This window comes from Mus musculus, chromosome 14, assembly GCF_000001635.26.
Source record: "Mus musculus strain C57BL/6J chromosome 14, GRCm38.p6 C57BL/6J".
Taxonomy (NCBI): Eukaryota; Metazoa; Chordata; class Mammalia; order Rodentia; family Muridae; genus Mus; species Mus musculus.
The window spans coordinates 7,028,617-7,048,216 of NC_000080.6; the positions used below are offsets into that span (position 1 = coordinate 7,028,617).

The 19,600-nt window shown below is 42.0% G+C and overlaps 2 protein-coding genes across 4 annotated transcripts in view; one reads left to right on the forward strand and one right to left on the reverse strand.

The window, feature by feature from the left end:
- Nucleotides 1-8,999: 8,999 nt before the first annotated feature.
- Nucleotides 9,000-16,291, reverse strand: Gm3685 (predicted gene 3685). The gene is made up of 6 exons (XM_017316324.1): nucleotides 16,162-16,291; nucleotides 15,268-15,430; nucleotides 14,181-14,312; nucleotides 13,321-13,504; nucleotides 12,226-12,234; nucleotides 9,000-9,038 (listed from the first exon to the last, which is right to left on the reverse strand). Exons 1-6 carry the CDS (start codon nucleotides 16,289-16,291, stop codon nucleotides 9,000-9,002), a joined length of 657 nt encoding a protein of 218 aa, XP_017171813.1.
- A 2,032-nt stretch (nucleotides 16,292-18,323) lies between these two features.
- The window catches only part of Gm31035 (predicted gene, 31035), an 89,637-nt gene continuing 88,360 nt past the window's right edge, over nucleotides 18,324-19,600 (forward strand). For all 3 annotated transcript variants that reach the window (XR_874177.2, XM_011244828.2, XM_006518121.3), the window contains exon 1: nucleotides 18,324-18,395. Coding sequence is in view for 2 of the 3 variants with exons in the window: in XM_011244828.2 (XP_011243130.1) it covers nucleotides 18,347-18,395 (49 nt within the window). In the remaining variant the exon portion in view is untranslated. The remainder of the gene's footprint in view (nucleotides 18,396-19,600) is intronic.

A 19,600-nucleotide genomic window follows, 5' to 3' on the forward strand; every position in this document is an offset into this window, starting at 1 on the left:
CTAGATTTGCATTCCTGAATCTCTCCTTTAAAAGGGCCTTGGAATGTTGGGTCTTCTTTGTTTGTGACTATGCTTTGTTCAGTGGCCTCTTACCTGCTGCCTAAGTAGCCTGTCTTTCATTTACTTTGAATGAGGGTTAAGTGGGGTGAGTGAGCAGTCTACAAGTTCCTCCCTTGCTTTTAGTTAGCAGCCAGATGATAACTCACAGATCTCCATCATTCTGACCAAGCTGCCTTTACCTCAGCTCTGGGATCACAGATGAACAATGGGGCTCACTCAAACCCAGCCCTTCATGCCTCTAGGCCAACTGAGCTATCCCAGACCAGAAGCGAACTGCTGTTTTTCAAGCATGTTGTTACATTTTTTGACTTTTTTCACTTGGGTGTCTGTGTCTGTGTGTGGGTTTGTGCACAGCAGTGTGAATTCTCATGGAGGCCAGAAGCATCCAGTACCCCTAGAGCTGGAGTTAGGAGGCACCCAGTGTGGGTGCTCCAAAGCAAACTCCCTGCTTTCAGACTCCCAACCCATCTGGCAGAATGAGCAACCCAACTCCAAAAAGTTGTGTTTCCTCTCTCTCTCTCTCTCTCTCTCTCTCTCTCTCTCTCTCTCTCTCTCTCTCTGTCCCTGTCTCTGTCTCAAACACACACATACGTTATTTTTTTATAGAAAGAAAGACAGAAAGAAAGAAAGAAAGAAAGAAAGAAAGAAAGAAAGAAAGAAAGAAAGAAAGAAAGAAAGAAGGAAGGAAGGAAGGAAAGAAAGAAAAGACATCAAAACTGGAAAAGAAGAATGCAGCTTGCCCAGGGACCTGTGTATCTCCCAGAGCCAGGGTTATAATCCAGATTGCTTCATTAATGTGACTACATATACAGCTGTTTCTATGTTCTAAATGTTGGTATCTCCCCAGTTCCCGTTGAAGTCCTAACTTGCATGAGCACCTAAGGAAGGGGTCTGGTTATGATAGCAGATTCTGTATAAATGGAACTGGTGTCTTGTAGGTGGAGGGGCTGGAGAGATGGCTCAGTGACTAAGAACACTCAGTGTTCTTCCTGAGGACCCACGTTCAGTGCCCAGTACCCACCTTGGGCAGCTCACAGCTACCTGTAACACCAGTTCCAAAAGATCCAATACCCTCTTCTGGCCTCAGGTACCTGCATGAACATGGTGCCCAGATAGACAGGCAGGCACACACTCACATAAAACAATTCAAAACATAAAGCAAGAAACAGAATACCATCTCCATTGTCTTATAACATTAAATTCTGTCCTGTATAATAAAAGTGTTCTCTTTGCTCCTGAATGCACAGTATAACTAGTTCTGTTTTTCAACTCTTCCAAGTCATTGTGTTTTAAGGATGTCCTAAAAATACGGTTTGATCTCACTACTACCAGACCATCCTAAGAGCACTACTTTTAGCATGACTGTTTTCATTCATTGTGTGTATTAATCAGACTAAAGGGCTCTAGGAAAGCCTTGCTGCCACCGCCCCTCCCCCTCACCTTGTTTCCTTCTCAGGGAACAGTACACTTTAGGAGATTGTGGGGTGTGTCCTCTGTTCCACATTACCATCCACCTCCTAAGGCTTTGCCCTCATACAGAGGAGGGAAGTGATACAGAGTTTGGGGTGGGAGACAAAAAAAGCAAGGAGCAGCATTGCTTCACAGACCTCTACAGACAGTGGTGTGTGTGTGTGTGTGTGTGTGTGTGTGTGTGTGTGTGTGTGTGTCTGTGTGTGTGTCTGTGTGTGTGTGTCTGTGTGTGTGTCTGTGTGTGTCTGTGTGTGTGTCTGCATGTGTGTGTGTCTGTGTGTGTGTGTGTGTCTCTGTGTGTGTGTCTGTGTGTCTCTGTGTGTGTGTGTATGTGTGTGTCTAAGAATGTGCTTTTTACAGAGGAGGGAAGTGATATAGCGTCTCCTGTGGGAGACAAAAAAGGCAGGGAGGGGCATTGCTTCACAGAACTCTAGACACTGGTGTTTGTGTGTGTGTGTGTCTCTCTGTGTGTGTGTGTCTGTGTGTGTGTGTGTCTCTGTGTGTGTGTGTCTGTGTGTGTCTGTGTGTGTGTCTGAGAATGTGCTTTTCAATTTCTTTCACCAAAGGCCTCTGAGTCTTGTATTTTTATTTCCTCCTATGCCTACATCAAAATTTCAATGTCTACAGAATTCTACATGGAAAGTGATTAACACCAACCCTTCATAACAACCTTTTGGCACCTCGGACAACCAATGAGATGTCTACTCTCAGTCCACTATGTTTCTGTCCATCAAGTTTTAATATTTTCATTTTGTGTTTGGACTAATGGTTTGAATCTAAGTGGATTTTAGTTTTAGGATTGTTTGTTTCTTCTTATGAAATTGATATTCATTTTACCCTGAAATATAAATCCTTCTCTAAATCTGAAAATGTTTTTTGGTTTTGGGGGGTGGATTTTTAATTAATCATTTTGTTTACATTTCAAATGATATCCCCCTTTAACTGTCCACAACCACCCCCACCCAACCCTCTTTCTCCTGCCTCCTCTTTGCCTATATGAGGGTGATCCCCCACTCCCCCACCTACTCCCACCCTTCCTTTAGCATCCCCCTACACTGGGTCATCAAACCTGCACAGGACCAAGGGCCTCTCCTCCCACTAATGCCGAGCAAGGTCATCCTCTGCTACATATGTATCTGGAGCCATGGATCCCTCCATGTATACTCTTTGGTTGATGGTTTAGTCTCTTGGAGCATGGGGTGGTCCAGTTAGTTGATATTGCTCTTCCTATGGGGATGCAACCCCCTTCAGCTCCTTCAGTCCTTCCCCCAGCTCTTTCACTGGTATCCTCATGCTCAGTTAGATGGTTGCCTATGAGTATCTGCATCTGTATTGGTCAGGGGACACTCATACCAGATTCCTGTCAGCAAGTGCTTCTTGGCATCAACAATAGTGTCTGGGTTTGGTGTCTCCAGATAACTAATATCAACAATCGGCAAATGGGACCTCAAAAAATTGCAAACATTTTGTATGGCAAAGAACCCTGTCAATGAAACAAAATGGCAACCAACAGATTGGGAAAAGATCTTTACCAATCCTATATACTATCAAAGGCTAATATCCAGTCATACAAAGAACTCAAGAAGAACTCCAGAGAACCAAATAACCCTATTAAAATGGGGAACAGAGCTAAACAGAGATTGTCAACTGAGGAATACTGAATGACCATGAAGCACCTAAAGAAATGTTCAACATCCCTAGTCACCAGGGAAATGCAAACCAAACAACCCTGAGATTCTACCTCACACCAGTCAGAATGACTAAGATCAAAAATTCAGGTGACAGCAGATGCTGGCGAAGATACGGAGAAAGAGGAACACTCCTCCATTGCTGGTGGGACTGAAAGCTGGTCAAACCACTTCTGAAATCAATCTGGCGATTCCTCAGAAATTTGTAAATAGATCTACCTGAAGACCCAGCTATACCACTAATTGACATGTACCCAAAACATATGCCAACATATAACCAGGACACATGCTCCACTATGTTTATAGCAGCCTTATTTATAATAGCCAGGAGCTGGAAACAACCCAGATGTCCCTCAAGAGAAGACTGAAAATGTTTTAAATTCATCTGTTACTTATCTTCATTCCTGTCCCTTGCAATTTTCTCTATTTTGAGTTTCTATAACTAGATTTGACACAGAGATTTTATACTATCCTCCAAATCTCGATCTTTCTTTCACCATTCTCCTGTTTGGTTTTGTTGTTGTTGTTGTTGTTGCTGGTGATGGTGATGGTGATGATGATTTGTTTTGTTTTGTTTTGTTTGTGTCTGTGTGTGTTTTGCTAGTCTTGGATAATTTTCTCTGAAATATTATCCAATTCCCTAATTTTGTTTGCAACAATGTTCAGTTGCCAGTGCTGATTTCTTGTCCTTTTGAGGTAAGGTTTTGCTATGTAGTTCTGGTGATTGGCCTACCAGTCTCTACAGAGATGGGACTGGCTTCAAACTTGTAGTAATCTTCCTGTCTCTGTTTAGCCTGCTTCTTAATTTCTTAATATGACCACTGTCTTCTCATTTGTTAATCTCCTTACAACTTTCATCTCATTCTTTTACAAAGCTGTTAGGTCTTTTTTAATATACTTTGTTTTTTATTTATCTTTTAAACCTGTATGTGGGCATGGGTGGGCGGGCATGTATGTACAACAGGATCTTTCTACATAGCCCTGGCATCAGCAATAGTGTCTGGATTTGGTGTTATTTCTAGCTCATAACTCAAGGTGTAAATTCTACAAATGACCTTATTTTCCTGTTGTCCTCATCTCACCTAATTATTAAGAGAGAAAAAAAAAACTAAATGTCATTTTAAAATGAAAAACAGATTTTTTTAAAGCACAATATAGGGCTTGTGAGATGGCTCAGTGGGTAAAGGCATGGGCCACACAAGCCTAATGATGTCAGTTAAATAGATCACTAAATGCACATAAATGTGGAAGGAGAGAACTAAGGCTACAAAGTTGTCCCCTGACCCGCACATGTACAGAATAGCATGTTCTTCTGCACACACACACACATTACTAATAGTAAAAAAAAATGTTATTATTAAAAATAAAAAACTGTTAAATATTTTAACTACCTAAAGCCCAATGTGTAAAAAGTGTACATATGATAAAATAAGAATTTTTGAATTGGTAGGTTATGTCTCAACATGGCTACTGGTTATTAATGTGCAACAGGATTCCATAATTGCATGTATTTTTTTCCTTCCTTTTGGCTAAAGTATGGTAAGATCATGTATTTTTTTCTCCGCACAGTTGTTGTTGCTTGTAAGAGAAGAAAATGATTAATAATTACAAATGATTCATCTAACAAAGAGATCAGTATAGAAAACTATGAAAAAGTATTCCATGACTGCTGGGTGAGGTTGTTAACGATGCAGAGAAAAGAACAAACCAACATGAGGTCTGCTTTCCACAGAGAGAGGATGAAACAATTGAGTCTAAAATAAATATAAATTGTGACAGATTCAGTTGTAGTTCAAGAAATGGCACATTCAGGGCAGGAGAGTCAGCTATAGGTTAAGAGCACTGGTTGTCTTCCAGGGGACCCAAGTTGGGTTCCTAGCACTCACACAATGGCTAACATTCATCTGCAACTTCAATTTCAGAGGATCTGACACCCTCTTCTGGCCTCTACGCATACAGCAAAGTCATGGTGCAAAGACATATACTGTGGGCAAAATGCTCATACACCTAAAATAAACTTGAAAATAAATACGTTTTCTTTTAAAGAAATAGAAAATATGAGGTTCCCTCCAAATGTGCAGGGGAAAAGCCAGGGGCAGCATGGGAAGCTAGTTCTTATGATCCCCTGAGAATACTTCTAGCAGAGCCCCTCTATACAGTGGTAGGACCCAGCCACTTCAGATTCCAGCTTAGAGCTCCAAAGCCAAGACACGCAGTTGCCAAGAATCAACCCAGGTGCTCTCGGGATCAATAATTCTGTGATTATTCTCTCAGAATCAATTCTGGAGATTAATCACATAAGGAGCCTGAAGGCAGCTGTAGGTGACTCAGTAGCCAGCATGACATCTAGCAGGGAGGCAGGAATCCATGAGACTAGAGAGGGCCTTTGAAACTTAAGGGCTGGGGAAGGCACTTCAGGAAAGGTCCCCAAGCAGTCCTGGGCTGCATAGTAATGGCAGTGGAAAAGGAAGACACAGCTCAACAATGGCAACTGTCCCTTAGGGGGACTTCTACTCACTGAAAAATGAGACTCTTAACTTACACCACAAAAGAGAAATTCAGTACAAGTCTGTATGAACCATAAATGGAGTTTACTGAGAACGACTGTGTGGGGGTTGGGGGGTGGTAGTTGTACATATCACGGGGCCGTCTTGGTTACTTTGCTACTGCTATGGAGAGAAAGCATGACCAAGGCAACGTATAGAAGAAGGCGTCTACAGGGGCTCCTGGGTGCAGAGTGCTAGTCCATGACTCTTATGGTGGGGAGCATGGCAGGAGACAGGTATCATACTGGAGTGGTAGCTGAGAGTTTACATCTGATCCACAGGCAGGAGACAGGGAATGCTATCGGCTTTTGAAACTCCTCCATTAGGCTACACCTCTTAATCCTTCCCAAATATATGGGGGCTATTTGCATTCAGACCTCCACAGTGCCCATGGACTGCTCAAGAGAGAAGTTATCAAAGTCACATCTAAGTGTCTTAACAATAAACTCTCTCTCTCTCTCCCTCTCTCTCTCTCTCTGAGAACACACACACACTGTATTGTTGATCTCACATCTACCCATTTCCCTGTAGCCAGACTACTCCCAAACTTGTTATGAAGCAGAAGACATTGACTTACCTGTCTCCATCTCCCTGAGTTCATGCTAGGGAAGTACTCTACCAACTGAACAAATGCTTATAAAACAAACTTTGGTTTTGTTTTGTTTTGTTTTGTTTTGTTTTGTTTTGTTTTGTTTTGTTTGGAAATAGCATGATGTAGCTCATGGTGGCCCTGGACTTGTACTTTTCACACCTTTCCTGAGTCTTGGGATATCAGTAATGTTCCATCACGTCTGACTTAAAGAACTTCTCTTTAGTACATGAGGTTACTGTTGTGTCCGGCCAGCAGATCACAACATGGGTTCTAGCCTGGAAAGGCATTTTGGAAACCTGGAAGAGAAGAGGGGCTAGGTGGCGAGATAAAGAAATGTAGCTAAGACAGTCATTCTGATCAAAGCTCAATTTTACTGTTCCACACGCAACTATAAAGCAGGGAAAGGGGGCCCCTATTCCCGCCAATTAATCTTGGGTTGCAATAGCAGAGTGACAATGTGCAGGGCTCTGAACAGCAAAGCAGCAGGTTCCAGCAGTGGGCATGGCAGAATGATTGAGCGAGAAGCTCCACCCCTGACCAAGCAGGTTTCAGGCTGGGGGAGGGGAGACTACAGGTTACAAAGTGGTATGTCAGGTATGTTGTCTGTGTTTAAAGACAGATAAAAGATGCATAGACCAGAAAAGGTCAAAGGGATTCATAATGTACTTAGGTTACAGTGTCAGCGCCTGTTTGGTGTGCCTGTATACCTGTGTGTGGATGCATGTGTACAAATTTGTGTTCAAATTTGTGCTGAGGCAGGAGGACACCTCATATCCATCCAGAGACTTCACCTGGGGATCCATCCCATAAACAACCACAAAAACCAGACACTACAACAGATGCCAACAAGAGATTGCTGACAGGAGCCTGATATATCTGTCTACTGAGAGGCTCTGCCACTGCCTGACCAATACAGCAGTAGATGTTCACAGCCATCTATTGGTCAAAGCACAGGGTCCCCAGTGAAGGAGCTAGAGAAAGGAACTATGGAGCTGAAGGGTTTGCAGCCCCATAGAAGGAACAACAATATGAACTAACCAGTACCTCCAGAGATCCCTGGGACTAAACCACCAGCCAAAGAAAACACATGGTGAAACTCATGGATCTAGCTAAATATGTAGTAGAGGAAGACCTGGTTGGTCATCACTGGGAGGAGATCCTTGGTCCTGTGAAGGTTCTGTGCCCCAGTAAAGGGGAATGCCAGGGCCAGGAAGAGGGAGTGGGTAGGTTGGGAAGCAGGGGTTGGGGGTAGGAAAAAGGGGATCTTCAGAGAGGAAACAAGGAAAGGGTTTAACATTTGAAATGTATGTAAAGAAAATATCAAATAAAAAAGCATTTGTTAGGATTTTATAGGATGATACCTAATTGCAGTCTTCATCGTTTTTGAATGATGTCTTTTGGCAGACACAGGTGAATCATAAAGTAATAAAATGAATGTTGAAGGACCCGTAGAGAAACCTGTCCCCAAACAGATTGTGGAATTTATTATCTCTACTTGCAGTTACCAGTGATTTTATATTTGAAGGAAAGCTGAAGCATACACTGCTGTGTTTTCTGACAGCTTTTTATTCCCTTAGACTATGCTTTTAATTAATGAGAGTTATTACAGAAATACTGATGTATTTGCCATTAATGTGTTCAACATCATCATCCACAGAATTTTCACAGTAGCTAAATACTTGACAACAAGGATGCAGCATGGGTAAGTTTTCCAACATTAAGTTCCTATCCAGAGAGTTGGACACACTCTCCACAATGAATTTATGATGGACTTTGTAGTGCAGTCTGGCTCAGAAGAAACTATGGAGCCCAGGTCCCGTGAAGAATGCAGAGATCCATCTGGGTCTGATATCTGTGGGATTTCATGATCACACCTGAAATAACAAGGTTTTTAAGAGTGAAGAGTTGGAGATCAAGGTGTTAGTCATAAGAATAAATGCAATGTACTCAATTGTAACTAAAAGCTGACAGTCAATATGTACTGTATATAGCCTTATCAAAATATCAAATCAATTACAAGAACAAATAAACAACCAATTAATAACAAAACTTTGAATGAAAACAAGAAAAACCAAATAACTAAACTAATCAAAACTCAAACCAAAATCAAACCAAAAAATTGTGCAAAGCAAAATTCTTAGTCTGCTTATTTTGTAGCACAGACTTATAGCCTGTGGCTGTCCTTGGCAACTAAGTAGAAAAGCAGTTCCTGCAGGTAAAAATCTATGCAGGAGAAATTTAAGCAACACTCTCCTTTTGGATTGTGGGTCTGAAGGATATGGCCTCCCAAGTCAAAGCAGAACACAGGTTGTAGACTTGGAGCCAAGGTTTTACAATTTTGTTGACTGATCTCCATGTAATTAGTCATGATGACCCATCAGGAAAAGAGAAATTTGCACTCAGATTCTTCCTGGATGCCCAGCAGCTCTTAATGTGTCTCAGCATTTCTCTTAATCCCTTTAAATGTGCACTCTTCCTGGGCCAGAGGCTAGATGAAATTAAGGCCTGTTCATACCAAAGAAACAAAATAAAGGAGGAGCATACAGCCCATTACAGCCATGGTTATTAGGGATGAGAGGCAACAGTGGTGTATTTCCTGTGCACACTCAGTGCTCTTCCTCCAGCACTTCTCTTTGAGGGAGATCATGTCGTGGTCTGTGCCATGTTCTGCTTTCTGCTGGACTATTTCACACTTAGGGAAGGAAGAAACAAAGGCCTGGTAAGCATTTGTCAATTGAGCTGTCCCTCCCAGAACAGCTCTATTCAGCTGGACAAACCAACATGACCTATCAGCTGAGATCATACCGTGCATCCCAAGTGTCATAGAGCACCTGAGCTTGGAATTGTTTCTCACCTTTTAAAAACTGCTAGAATCAGAACTGTCAATGACACATTATACTGGAGTTTAAAAAAAACACCACATTTCCCCAGTTGTGCGGGTATATTATATTGAGTAATAACAATTGAACAATGTCTGAATGTGAGTCCAAGAGAGATGTGTGCAACCTAGAAAACCATGTGGATTCCTTATGGGGTGCGAGCATGCCCTGAACTGAAGTGAAGGCTATGATTATTTCTCCAGTGCAGGAACCTCACAAGGTTCCTCTTGTCAATCCCTCTATCTCCAAATAACCAGAGACAACATACAACACAAAACCCCATGGGTACTTCATAGGTCCTAGAATCTGCAAGAGTTTGCTAAATAAAAATATTCCCAAGGCCGAGCAATGAACCTTAAAAGTGATGGTCATGAAAAAAACAGAACACCCCTGTACATCTATGACTATTGTAGAGCACACTCTCAAACACACCTATTTGTGTTTATGCAATACAAGCATATTGTATTGCAGTGCCCCTTTTAGTTTCCCGGTTAATACAAATATAAATATCTCCCAGGAAACTTTAGAGGCATAAAAAACCAAATCTTGAATGGGAAAGGTACTTAGTGGGCAAAGCATATAGGCAGCGCAGTCAGTGATATGCTTTCCACTCATAAACCGGTCTGGGAATCAGGGTTCTTGTCCTATTATCCAATCTGGCTCAGCAAGTTCCCAAGGCTGTGTAGAATAGGTTTGTTTCCCAGCCTAGACTCACATGTTGGTGGTGGACCAGCCTCTTGTTCTTGCTCACTGTTTCAGACTTGTCTCAAAGTAAACAAATTCTTTCAATAGGATCTCCATTTTCCATCACCTAACTGACTTGGTGTCCAAAGGTATGAGCCCAGAGTAATAGGAACTGTCTATAACAGGATCCAAAGGAACCATTTTCTCCCCAGAATGTGATTGTCTCAGGGCTATTTTGAGTAAGAAAAGGCTGACTAGTTGAAGGACAAAAGCTTGCATGGATTATCTCACACTGAGTTCATGGAAGGGCTGCACCACACAGTACCATTTCATTCTTCAGCAAACAGACATCAGGATAACTTCTCCTTCAGGGCTGCTCTGAGGACCACTACAACCCTGAATACCCTAGACTCTGTGGATACCTCCTACTTGTTCTGGAAGGACTGGGTCAATGAGGACTTCTTTTCTACTTTCAGAACATGGCTTCTAACAGACATAACCAATTTTATACTACCAGAACTGTCTGAAGGTCCTCATTTCTCCCAACCCCAACTGAGGCTGATTTTAACTCTGAGAAAATGATGTTGAAGAACAGTCCCGCTGAATGCTACACAGATAAGATAGTGTGAGTACTTTAGATTATCAAGACCCTCAATGGGCTCCTGAAGCAGGCCTGGTTTGCTCCACAGCTATGGGAATTCTGCTGGATCCAAGTTCAGCTCCAAGCAACTCAATCTCTCAATGAGTAAAATCCAAGACAAAGTACAAGGCAAAGCTTTACTGAGCAGAGATAGCAGGAAATGTAATGGTGGCAGGTAATGAGGAAAACAACCTGGAATGCTTAGAAGACACAGTGAGCCACCTTACCTTCCAGTGGTCCTTCACAGTTCACCAAGAGCAGAAAAGGGTCATAAACACAACGATTTTATACAGCAATGTCCTCCTTACCTCCATATACCATATCCCTTACATTTGCTCTAAAGATTTCAATGAGAATCAATAGTTTTGTCTCTAGTCAGTTAAAAATCTGACCCTACAAGAATTCTTGTGTCCTTTTATTCTTGGGTGTTAGGTGAGCATGCAGAATAATTGGACTGCTGTATTTGATATTTCATAGGTGTAAACTAAAACCTCAGAGTGTATTTCTCATTAAATTTGACCTCTAGAGACACACACAGCTGCATTTATGCACAATCACACACACACACACACACACACACACACACACACACACTTGTATATACAAGCACCCATATCACAAACACAAAATTACCTAGTATTACACTAATACACAACTTTAGTATAAACAAGCTCAGCCAAACGTGGTCCAAACACACACAGACAAACACACACACCACACACAAGGAACAAAAACATACACACCACACAATACACACAGAGACACACAAACACAAATCAATGAAAATATTACTGTCGCCCAGCAAAGTTCCTGTTGCATGAGCAGCTACTGGGACCTCTGATGTATATGTGTATAAGGTTCTTAGACTCAGGCAGTCTTTGCGGCCCTCATCTGTAATTAATTCCTCTTCAAAAAAATTTTTATGCAGATGCTTTCTGGTCCTACCAGGAAGTTACAAGCTCTGCACAGATAACCTGGACAACACAATACCAAATTCCCAAGAAAGAGATTCCTAAGAAAAGCCCCCAGCAAGCCCCATGTTGACTCTCTCGGTCCCCTCACTATACCTACACTGGTTCCTTGGTAGCATCAGAAGAAGACAGTGACTTTTGGTCACTACCCAGGAACTTTTCAACCTATTACAGTTCACGTGATATTAAATCTTCCTCAATATCAGTCAGAAAAAAAGCTGGTGAAATAACGTGCTGTGACATTTATGAAATGCAGCACTGTGCCAACTATGAGGAGGAATCTATCCTGAAACAAAGCCACGCCCACGATATAGTTAGCAAAAGCCATGTTAGCAGAGGGATGCACGGTAGGATTCTATGCATGTTCATGGTGGAGCCAATAAGACAAACCCAAATCTCCTAGGGAGATAACTCTATGCAGGGAAAGTGGAGAAATCTAACACTTATTTTTAAAATAGCTGTATTATTTATTAATTTGATGAAATAAATGAGAGAGGGGGTGCTACCTGATAGTGAACAGGAGATGCAAAGACTACTGGACAGAACAAAACAGGAAATGTCACTTTTATTGAGAGACCAATGCTCAAAGAAGTAATATAGAGAATAACTGGACAACTCAGATGTCACTGAATGGCCTCCCAACATACCGAGAGAGACACAGGTCAAGAAAACAATGCATACACAAAAAGAAACACACAGACACACTGTCAGAGACAAAGACACACACAGAAGCACACACAGACTGATTCACATAAAATCATAACTGAGCAGAAAACAATGAGCTATCTGTTATGGTTCAGGACCAAGATAATTCAGACTATGCAGAGGAGATGTTTCAAGGGAGACCCAACGACTCTGCGATTATTTTAGAGGAATAAAAAGCACTAGAGAAGCCAGGTCATAGTGGCACACTCCTTTAATCCCAGCACTTGGGAAGCAGAGGCAGGCAGATTTCTGAATTCAAAAACAGCCGGGTCTACAGAGTGAGTTCCATGACAGCAGGTGCTTCACAGAAAATCCCTGTCACAGAAGACAGAAAAAAAAAAAAAAAAAACATCTAACAAAAATCACTAGAGAACACTCTTCTTGGTCAGAATTGGGGGCATATATTAAGAAATTTTTTCATGAAGCCTCAGAAATCACACACCAAACCTGAGCCTGTGAGAAGCCTTTCTGTCATCTCTGGTCATCCAGACAACTCCAGACTCTCAGGCCCAGGAATGACCACTCCAACATCACTCAAAGAAAATGGGACTGACAATATGCTACTCAGGACCTCTCAGTGTGAACCAAGATATATGAAGCCTGTAGAGACTATTTTGAGATAGAGGGGAAAGGGGGGAATGGAAGTGGCCAAAAGACAACAATGAAATCCACTTATTTGTCAATTACACAAGGCTGTCATCCCTGCAAACTATTTCCTACCTAGAATCTCACAAGATCCCTGTAAAGCAAATGAGCTACAGGCCTTTACTTCTTCCTTCAAAGCTCTTTCTATTATCAAGAAGGGCTCCAACACAGCACCCTTCAAACTTAAGGCATGTAGTGTTGTGATGTGTAATCAACCTATCTCCCTTAGTGATTCTAGCAGAGCAGGAACATTTGCATGCCAAACATGCAGTTTCTTGAACCAGGCTACCTCCACAGAGAGCCCTGTAGATGATCACATAAACAAACACTTGGAGGAGACATAGGTGAGTGCCTGGAGAAGTTGGTGGACTGTGACATTGGATTGTCTATGTTTATGTTTAGACATGAGGGCAATCTGCCTCTGATACACATCATCCTACCTGCTGCTCCTTGGCACTTGAGGCACAGATGTTCTTGCTGGCCTCCTCACAGAACCTCTTTTCTTCCCCATGGGACACTTGCGTTCCAGCCTGCTCCACCAGCAGCTTTCTGTTCTCATTCAGTAATATCCTCACTTTTTCCTTTAGTTGAGTGCACTCACGGAGGCAGTGTTTCTGCTTGATGCTGATCCACAAAGAAAAATTGGTGATTCCCAGCCAGATTCCATTGGCTTTCCACTCCTACAAGTCCCATGGTCCCACTAGGGCCCTGAACCCCTGACAGTCCCAGAAGAGTCTACAGTATATGTAGCAGCACCAAACAGAGGCAGGTCAAATCAAGATACCAGCCATATTCCACAGGACTCAACAAACTTCTGAAAGCCCTGACACCAAGAGTGCACCCTATACATCACAGAAGAGGAAATGTTCTTCATGGTTGATTATAGGTCTGTGGGACCATAAAACCTTCAGCAGGGAGAGGGCTTATCTCCTCTGAGAGAGGTGAGCTGACCCAACAAGTGTACACTCTTTCCATTTTTGTCGGGAATCCTAGATCTTTTAATCTGTGGTCAGAACCCTAGAGGTTCAGGGTTCCTGGATATTCCCAGCGTGGTGGAAAAGTTTTATATATAGAGGGCCTTGAATTTGGAAGAATAAAGATTGGAGGGTCTTGGACACTCTTCACACTTAGGACAACTGAGTCCAAGAGGTACAAATCCAAGACCCTTGCCTCAGGGCAGTGTTCCTAAATAAAAAAACAGATAACATAGAACCAGAGCCCTTGTGTTTTTTCAAAGTCGTAAAAGGACAGAAGCATTCCCTGCCTAGTTCTGGGGGTCTCAGTTGTGTCACTGACTCACCTGTAGGAATAGTTATCTTTTAACAGTTCCTCGGAGAACTTCATGGAAATAATTATGGACTGGGTCATTTTATCCATATCCAACATTGTCTTCTCATGTTGTGATTTAATGATGTTGAATTCAGTGTTCATTCTGTGTTAGGGCATGGCCCAAGAAGCAAATAATCTGCTGAATTGAGGATTCAATAATCATGTGCAAACAGGCTGTATCATGGACTACCCAAGCCAATTGCATGCCACATCCTAGTTCCTTAAAACTGGGTCCCCTAGGTGCTAATTAAACTTACTATCCTGGGCAGAGGACAGCAGAGCCAGGGGACCAAATGGAGCTAGCTGACCTTCAATGGCTTCCCGGGCAAGCATGTAGGAATAGAGTACTTCTATGACAATTCTACACTACACTGTGCCACAGGCAAGGGTCCAGTAGATATCTGTAATGACTTTCCTCTTATTTTTAAGGCAGGGATTCTCATTCCTTGGTTCCTGTTGTTATGTGAATTCCCAGAGGACACAACTAGTATTTACAGGAGAAAGGCTTTATCACATCTCCTCCCCCAGGAAATTCCTGTGTGACAACAAGGAAACACCAGGAGCAAACTTCCCTGGTGATCACTTTGGACCTCTATGGACAAACACTAAAAGGACCTGCAAACTGTGCATCACACAAATCCTCAGACCCCATCAAAGGTCCCAGAGCCTCAGTCCTGAACAAAACATACACAGCTAAGTTCACACACATAGACACAATTAGAATGCCAAATAAATCCAGGGAGGTGCCATCTCTCAGAATATAATGAACAATATCAGAGTAAACGTGTGATAGCCTGCAGGCATTGCATTCACACACTGAGAGACAGTAAGTGTTAGCAGGTCCTTCCAGCTGTTGACAGCAACAATCAGATTGCAAGCACCCCAAGGTCAAGTACAAAAGATGATAATAAACACACAGCACCTTGTTTATCCAACAATTAAACACCTGTCAGGGCTACTTAATTGAATGATGGGAGATGACACACTCCATTCATGGAAGGAAATTGGGTTAACAGATGGCACAATACAGGCAACAGGGTACTGGGCATAATTCCTACCTGTAGTTCAAATCCTCATACATGTAAACGTTCAGGATTCCACAAATTTCCTCCATGTCATTGCTGATCTTCCTCATATGCAATTTCAGTTCTCTAACTTTATTTATATTTGATATCTGATTAGTGATGTTGGAATTTTGGGTTGAAGTATTTCTAGCAGACCCTGCAGATAGATAAACACAAATGAGTTTGCATACTTGATGGCCCAGGGCAGTGGAGACCATTCAGAGTCCCAAGAAGAAGACTGAGGGAGAGAAAAGGTAAAGACAGGGTGAATCCCTAAAAGAGCAGAAAAGCTATCTTCCAGCTGGTTTGCTAAGCTATGTCCTCTTCTTAACCACCATTGTCAGACATATGCCACACTCCCTATTACAGGACCCCTTGCCCTGAAATCTATAATTTGCCTCAGACGTAAAGATATGGGGAACATTGTCAGGTCATATCAGATGTGTTGCAGGGAAATCCTGGATTTCATAGTGCTTAGCACTATCAAGCACTAATTAATAGTGTGTCTTCAAATCCAATGTGTCTGAGTCCTCACCACATGACATGACCAGGGGAGCATCCTTCTCTGTTCTTTTCATCAGATGCTCAAGTTACCTACAGTAATCTGGAAGGTGAAGTGCTTCAACTCCCTTCCATGAAAGGAATAACACACTGATATTCCCATAGTGCCCACTCCTGGCATTCTTTGCCACTCAAATTGAAATTAAATAGCTCCCAGAAAAGTAGCTGCAGGTTTGTCAATTCCTGGCTCTGTCAAACTAATCATCAGAAATTCTTGACTCTTTGACATTGGCAAAGTCCAAGGCTTCAGCTTGTAAGACCTACTCCTGGACGGCCCAGCTCAAGCCTACCTCTACCAGGAAGATCCCAACTCTGCCCAGGACTCACTGTGCCTTCTCAAGAATGACTTCCTTCTTCCTTTTTCATGAGAAAGGATTCCCTCTTCCTTCTCCGTTGGTCTGGTCTCTCCTTCATCGCCATTCTCTTTCTGACATAGCCTGATCAGCCAGGAAAACATTCCTGCTGGTAATCCCAGAGCAAACAGAAGGTATGAACCACAGGCAGTTGCTGTCACCACAACACAGGTGACAACACAGAAGATTCTAGTTCTATCCTAGATACAAGAGATTCTCCAAGGAAGGCATTACTGATGATATCACTAGCAACTGCCATGACCTACCTGCTAACTAGTTCTCCCCAACTTGGTCCTTTTCTGGGGTGCCTCTCCTGGAGCCTCTCATGGACCCGTGGGATCCCCTTTGGCAACCTCTCCTTCCAAAGCTGGAGAATTCTAACTGCTTTATTAGATGTCATGTGCTTTTGAGGGGGAACGTTGGTTAGGACTCTGACATGCTTAAGAGATTTTGTTAGCCCCAAATCTCTAGGGACTGTGGATGTAGTAGATTTTTCTCAAAAATAAATATGCCACCTGAGTCAATTCATATGACATATACTCCAATTTCCCAGGGATTTCCTGTATCACAGAGGCAAATATCTTTCTCCTATACATTTAATTGTATAAAACCTGGATGATATTTTCTAACGGTGCATTCCTTGATAGTGGTTATTCTTGTCATTCTTTCCATACATAAATACATACATATATATGTATATATATATCTATGTGTTTCACAAAATCTCTGGTTTACAATGCTATCTTTTATAAGGAAAACTCCCTATTCTTTCAAACATAGGGGATCAACTACAGGGCAAATATAAATGGTAAACTTGCTGTCCCATCTTCAAAACATTATCTTGCACATGGTCCTGTTCTCAAATACAACCAGACAATTTAAGTGGGCATCAGAGAGCAAAGGTCATCCCGGACTTTACATTACTACATTTTAGCCTCATTGCAATAACTTCTCCAATATCTGTCTTCCGGAATTGAGAAGTTGAGCAATAAGGATGTTGCTGGTTGTACCGTGATACTGTACTCACAGCAAGTATAAGACTCAGGAGGTAGGACAGGGAGTGCAATGGCCTGAGTTGAGATGAAACCTCAATTTTAATGTGTCTATAAGTTCAGGATGCTGTCCCTTGGCATTATCATCTCTGGCTTCTGTGTTCTTATGCTGGGTCTGCTGAATCTGTGCTATAATGCCCGCTAACCTCACAGATAAAGAGTGAAAAACTATGTATGTCTTCATTGGGAAACCATCTGAATTTCACTCCCTTCTTGAGCCAAACAATATCAATATGCAGAGCTCAAAAATCAAGGGGAGATAGGTGATAGATTCAAAGTTGAGGTCTTTTTCTTCCAATTTTCCTTTTCTCTTTCACTGAGGGTGGCTTATGTGTTTGCTGGCCTAACGGGGCCTGGATCCAACAACAAGGGGCTCACTGTATACAGGATCAATTTTACCAAGAAAAGGATTGTTGCAGAATCATGGCATGGCACCAGCTTTAGCTCCAGCTGACCTGGTATAGGACAGAAGACCTGAGCTATCTGGGGAAAGGAAGCAGCATGCAGTGTCACACAGCTCTCTCTGATGCAACTGCTAGAACTAGAATAGGGATGTTTGTTTGTTTGTTTGTTTGTTATACATACACAAAAAAGTAGGGTAGAGTTGGTACATGCCTGTAATCCCAGCACTCAGAAGGTTTTTAAACAATTGTTTTTGTTAGTATTCCTGTTGTTTCTATTGGTTTTGTTTTGAACTTTCCCAGCTATTTGCACTTGACCCAGAAAATTAAGCCCATACTCTGTACAGTCCTATCACTCATTTTAATCAGTGATTTTACTCTTAGCACCCACTCCTCAGATGATCTCATTACTCACTTTCAAATAAGGAAAATAGTCATACAGACATTAGTTAACTTGTATGATCTCATGTAACCAATTCATCATGACTGTAGAGTGGCATCCCAAACTTTGGAAATACCCAAGCTTCTATTTTTGAGTTGACAGGCCTCTGTGGAAGACTCATTATCTGGTATGGTAGAGGACCTGAAATGGCTGCCACCTAAAGGCCAAGACTGCCCCTCCAGTGCCTCTGAAGCCTGAGGCAGAGGTCAGCCAACAACACAGGAACACTTGGCTGGCCACATCAGGTTCAGGACTGTACTTTGGATGAGCCCTGAGACCTGGATGAACAGAGGTCTCTTGAATTCTTGTGAAGGTGAGCACGAACACTTAGACTTGGGTAGAATAATGGATCTTTTGGATGCAAGTCTTTCTTTTTTATTTATCTTTGCTATGTTCATATTTTATGTCAATAAAAAAGGTACCCTACTTTACAACTTCTAGTCTCTCTGTGTGTTAAAGTGATTGCCAGTGTATACACACTAGAGTTACTAGAACAATACATTTTGTCACATTTTGTTAAATAATTAAATATTTTTGTATTAATATCTTTTTACTAATTCACTTTACACTCTGTTTTTTTTTTGCCCCCTGACACCCATATTCTTTCCCCAATATTGCTGGCTGCTTCTTTTCTGAAGGAATATGGGGCAGCTATCTCAGGTCATCCCTTCTCCTACCAAAGCTAAGTGACCCTGTCCTGGAGAAAGGTTCTGCAGGTGCTGGTAATGAATGACTTCTGCTTGGCTTTCTTCTTGCTCCACTTGGCTGGCTTTGAGCAGTTCTTGCAGAACTGTCCTTGAACTTGGTACTTCATCCTGATGGTCCATATGAAGCACTTGTTTTATTAATGTTCTTGAGAGTATTTTTCCTTCAAACCTACTCCCACTAGTATACTAACAATGACAAAGGAAATGAGATATGAGACATCTATTCCAGGAGTTTCCAATTGTTCTCAGACCAGCAGTAGAGAAGCCCACAAAGCTGGCAAAGGTAAGTGAGGTCACACAGGTACCTTAGAGCATACTGCTGTTTTCCTGCTGCTTTCCTAAGGAATGTTCTAGAGGATTATCATATCTAGACTCCCATAGATTCGTGTGCACTGGACACCAAAGGGCTCAACATACTTTGCTTTTGTCACTCAGCTTCCTCAAGTATAAAACGTCCCCCAATTTAGAGGGATTTGAAGGTATAAATAAGTCCCAGTGGATAGAGGTTCCTCAAAAAATGTGTAAGAACAAAGAACTGCTTTAGAATCAGAGAGACCAAATGCTTACCAAGAGCAAAGTCATAGCTCAATAAATAAGAAAATCTGAGTAATAAGCCATCAAGTGAAAACTGAAAGTTGCAGGCCATTCACCAGTAAGGTTGGTACATGGACTTCAAGTAGATCTATGTGGGAATTTCTGAGGAACCTCCATATTGATTTCCATAGTTGTCATAGCAGTTTGCAGTCCTACCAGAAATGGAAGAATGTTCCTGTTTCTTTAAATTCTGACCATGTGTTTTCACAGAAGTTTT